This window comes from Triticum aestivum, chromosome 7A (genome assembly GCF_018294505.1).
Source record: "Triticum aestivum cultivar Chinese Spring chromosome 7A, IWGSC CS RefSeq v2.1, whole genome shotgun sequence".
In the NCBI taxonomy this organism is placed as follows: Eukaryota; Viridiplantae; Streptophyta; class Magnoliopsida; order Poales; family Poaceae; genus Triticum; species Triticum aestivum.
The window spans coordinates 228,738,151-228,742,434 of NC_057812.1; the positions used below are offsets into that span (position 1 = coordinate 228,738,151).

Here is a 4,284-nt window from a genome sequence, read left to right on the forward strand (position 1 = left end):
AAATAAATATACAGGATATTTAAAAAAATGTTCACATGTGTTCAAAAAAGTTTGTCCCATTCATATTATTAATACAATGTTAAAATTGTTCACACAAATTAAAAAATTGTTTCATTCCATTCAAACAAATATACATTATATTTTAAAAGATGTTCACGTGTTTAGAAAAAAATTCCATGACCTTTTAAAAATGTTATACAATGTGAAAAGTGTTGGCATAATTCAAAAAAATGTATGTGATACTTTTAAGAAATTTTTCACACGTTTTAAAAATATGTTCATGACATTGAATAAAATGTGTATACAATGAAAAAAATGTTCACGTAGTTTAGAAACATGTTTCATGTCATTAACAAAATAATCATCATGTATTTGATATAAAAAATATTCAACCCGTTTCTAAAAGTATTTTCCAAATTTTCAACCAGTATCTAGAAATATTTTTCAAAATACATGAAGATACAGTACTGAGTCGGCCCACTAAAGTCGCGCCAGATGCCGATAAAACCCATTCGGCTGCTGGGCCTTGCATCGCTGTCTGCCCCGCTGCGCTAGTTGCCGCCGTTGAGTCCTTGTCACACGACGACGCGTTCGGGGCGGCGCGGCGGCTGGTGGAGGCGTGGCGTGCCGCCGTTGGTGGGAGAAGGTGGATCGGCAGTCGGTTTGGCCGCGGGCCTGTGACGCGATCGCAGGACCTGCCTGACCCAATTTCGACTTTAGAGCCGAAGATACCTCAGTCTCCAGGTAGGCTCTCTCGAGAAGGCAGGCAAGGCCAACTCATGTGTTCTATACTCAACCGTCAAAATATACAAACTCCTAAAACATTCCCATGTTTAACATCAGCAGTTCAAATGCATGCATTTCTGTCCATCAAAAACTCGATCAAACCATGGAGGAATCAAAAACTATCGATCAATCTACCCGTTAAGGATTAGCATAAATATTTCTTACAGATGGTATCAACCGCACGCGAGTGAACCAACATCCACTCAACACGCAAATGCTACATATCACGCTACTAACAAGATATATCAGTCAAAACAAAACCACGAGGCATGATACCAGCTCAGGGCTATACTACAGGCACAGGGTCTAGCTATATCTGCAGATCACTCTGCATTTCAGCACCCGGTCCTGGACGTAGAACCCGGGCATGGCCATGATCTTCACCCGGGACGGGTTCTGCTGCGACCTCTGCCTCTCCACCTGGATCTCCTCCATGTACATCGGGTCGAAGGCCCGGTTCTCCTCGACCCGCAGCACCATCAGCGGCGGGCTGAAGGAGAATGCCAGCAGGTGGAGCAGCCAGATGCACTTGGCGGCCACGAAGAAGCACTGCAGCAGCTGCTCGGCCCACGGCCACGACCAGCTCAGCGTGGACACGATGCAGCTCATCTTCTGGTCACAGAACCGGCTGAAGTCCTCGCAGTAGTACTTGGTGCCCTTCTTCAGGACCTCGTTCCAGCTCAGGTTGCGCAGCGCCACAAACGACGCGAAGTTCTCCTGGAGGTCCTGCTTGGGGTCGAGGCACCTCGGCGACCCGTTCTTCTGGAACGTGCAGTTCTCGAAGTCCTGGTACATGGCCTGGTTCATCAGAGCTTCCAGATGATACAGTATCACTTTCGAGTGCTTGTCCGCGAGTGTCAGCTGATATGGCTGCAGGAGCAGGTTCAGCTTGTCTGCCAGCCCATTGTCGGCGTCTTCGACTTGCTGGAGCAGCATCTTGCAGAACTGTTTGATGGAGAGGCGGGCTTCTGATACTATCTGCAAGAACCCTTCCACCATTACCTCCTGACTGACGGGCAATGAATCGTCCCTGCTGACACCCACTGATCTCGCCGATCTCTTCGAGTGAGATTGCACATTGTTTTTGGTGCTCGTTGCTTTCTTTAGAGCCTTCTTCAGTTCTGAGGAATATGCTTCCAGGCTCAGCAGCTTGCTAGTTAGTTCTCCCAGAGATGATCTCATCTCTCCAACTTCCTGAAGAGCAGCGTCCCTATGCTCATTGGCCTCAGCAAGCTCCTTCTTCAGAGACTCTAGTGAAAACACCCCCCACTCCTTGAGAAGCTGCGACATGTTCTCACATTCGGCGGTGCTCGGTGACATGTCCGATTTCGTCTTCCTCTTCGACTTGGGTAACAGCCATGAGAGCACGTTTGTCCCTTTTTGCCTTGTGCGCGAGCCGACGGAGGGGTGGTGATTCGACTGTGTCACAACACTGCTGAGGTTCTTCGGAGCATTGGCATCAGCTTCAGGGGCCCTACTGATTGTGGCAGGCTTGCAAGTGTTGCATGTGGTCGTAGCCTTCGATTCTGCTGAATCTGTTCTCCTGCTGGCCGACTTGAGGAAGCTGTCAGCAGAGAGAGCAGGATGAAGGAAGGAATGATGGTTTCTACGAGGGATTCTGTTCCGCGTATGCTCATTTGATGAAGAGAAATGGAGCTCGCTGTTGGACGAAGAGAATGTGTTGTGATTGTCGACATCTGAGAAGGCCACCTCATCTTCAGCACCTTCATGGTCTAGACCGATTCCGCTCCAGTTCTCAGATAGGCTCCGGTTGTCTTGGCGAATGTAGTTCATTCCACCCAAAGGCTCTTCACCATAAGCCTGAAAGATTTCACCAAGGAAGCAACAAGTGTCAATATTAGAAGTTGGTTAAAAGTTCAAAAATATTAAAAGATGATTCGGCAAACAAAATGAATGTGGTTCAGCTCTAACCCCTCGGTGACTTTTGCTTCTTTGTTTTAGTTATTACTGTTTTGCTTTCTTTTGCAGTTAGTTCTGCTTTGTTAGCTTTGTGGCTGTTTTGGTTTTGTAAGCATTCTGACATCTCGGCGTTCTTCTTAAAATACAAAATGATGTGCATTTCTATGCGTGTCGAGAGGAAAAAAGTGATGTATATACCAACAAAGGGCAACATAATTTGGGAAAGAATGCAGACATAGTGACATACTAGAACCAAGTACATGCTAAAATGGTTTGTTATGATTGTTCAGATTACTAGTGGTTCCTTTTTTGTAACTGTACCGGAAAAACATTTATAGCCAACCAAAGAGCTTGGCGGTACGATTTAGTAAATGCATTCCACTGCGGAGAAGTTAGCTCATTCACCAACCTGTATAAGATGGCTGTTCTGGAATGTTGCAAATTAGACCAGGCAGAAGACAGTCAGGGCTCTAGACACCTATTTATGTGAAAAAGATCATTGCCTTTCGTATGTATACAAGAAAATAGCCTTGCTTGTATCTAACTTAGCCATGGTAACTGAAAAAAGCTTAGTGAGCAAACCCTGACTGACATCCACCTTGTTAATCAAGATTGAGCTTTTACCTGGCAAACTCCAATCAACATAGCATATTTGAGCACACTGTTTTTCAGCTTTTATTTCAACCAAGGACTATCGGTAAAGAAAGTTGAATTTAAAAATGGTGCGAGTGCGACCCGCACAAAGAACACGCCCACAATAAGAATAAGCAAATCCTGCAGCAACCTAACGCCACGACAGCCAGATGCAGAAGTGTGCACTTTCTTTTAGCATGGCGGACAGTGGCAAATCTAGCACCAATGGAGCTGCCGTTGGCAGACACCGCTGCTCCTTAGACCGAGAAACAGTAATAAGCGCAAAACAGGCAAGAGCGTGCTCACCGGGGTGAAGACGGGGTAGTCCTCGGCGACGGCAGCGGCCCTGGGGAACGCCGGCGACGCGGCGGGCGGCACGCTGATGACGGCGGGGCTGCGGCCAGCGCCGGCGCCGGCGCCAGCGTAGGCGGCGGCATTGGCGCCGCCGCCCTGCAGGAGCGCGGCGTGGAGCGCGCGCAGCTCCGTGGCCTTGGCGATGGCCGCCTGGATTTCCTGGCGCGTGGCCGGGAACGCGGCGGGCGGGCGGGCGGAGGACGACGGGGCCGAGGCAGCCTCCGCGGCCATGGGCGCCGCGACGGCCGAGGGCGACGGCGCGGGGAGCGGGTCAAAGGCCGCGTCTTTGGGTTTGGCTGTGCGCGGAGTTGTGGCGCTGGCCGGAGGGAGGGAGGGAATAATGGCTTGTTGTATGTTTTGTCCGTGTATGTCATGTACAGTAGTATTTTGTATCTCAACTGTGCGGTAATCATGCTTGGTGCTACGTAGTGCTCCTGCTAAATGGGTACCGGCGCCAATGCAGGACCAGCGTGGCCCTGGATTTTGAGATGTTGATAGTGCGGGCTGGACCAACGTAGCAGTGTCAACAGAATGATAAAGCACATGTGTGTGTGTGAGAGAGAGAGAGTAGCTTTACAGATGGGAGGGAGA

The 4,284-nt window shown here is 48.9% G+C and overlaps 1 protein-coding gene across 2 annotated transcripts; it reads right to left on the reverse strand.

Annotated features, from left to right (window-relative positions):
* Positions 1–906: 906 nt before the first annotated feature.
* LOC123151187 (IRK-interacting protein) lies at positions 907–4,058 on the reverse strand. Of its 2 annotated transcripts, none has more exons than XM_044570930.1 (2): positions 3,646–4,058; positions 907–2,607 (listed from the first exon to the last, which is right to left on the reverse strand). In XM_044570930.1, exons 1-2 carry the CDS (start codon positions 3,922–3,924, stop codon positions 1,093–1,095), a joined length of 1,794 nt encoding a protein of 597 aa, XP_044426865.1. In that variant the 5' UTR covers positions 3,925–4,058; the 3' UTR covers positions 907–1,092. The 2 variants fall into 2 exon arrangements, with proteins under 2 accessions (XP_044426865.1, XP_044426866.1); XM_044570931.1 differs by lacking the exon at positions 3,646–4,058 and adding an exon at positions 3,116–3,622.
* Between the last annotated feature and the right edge of the window lie 226 nt (positions 4,059–4,284).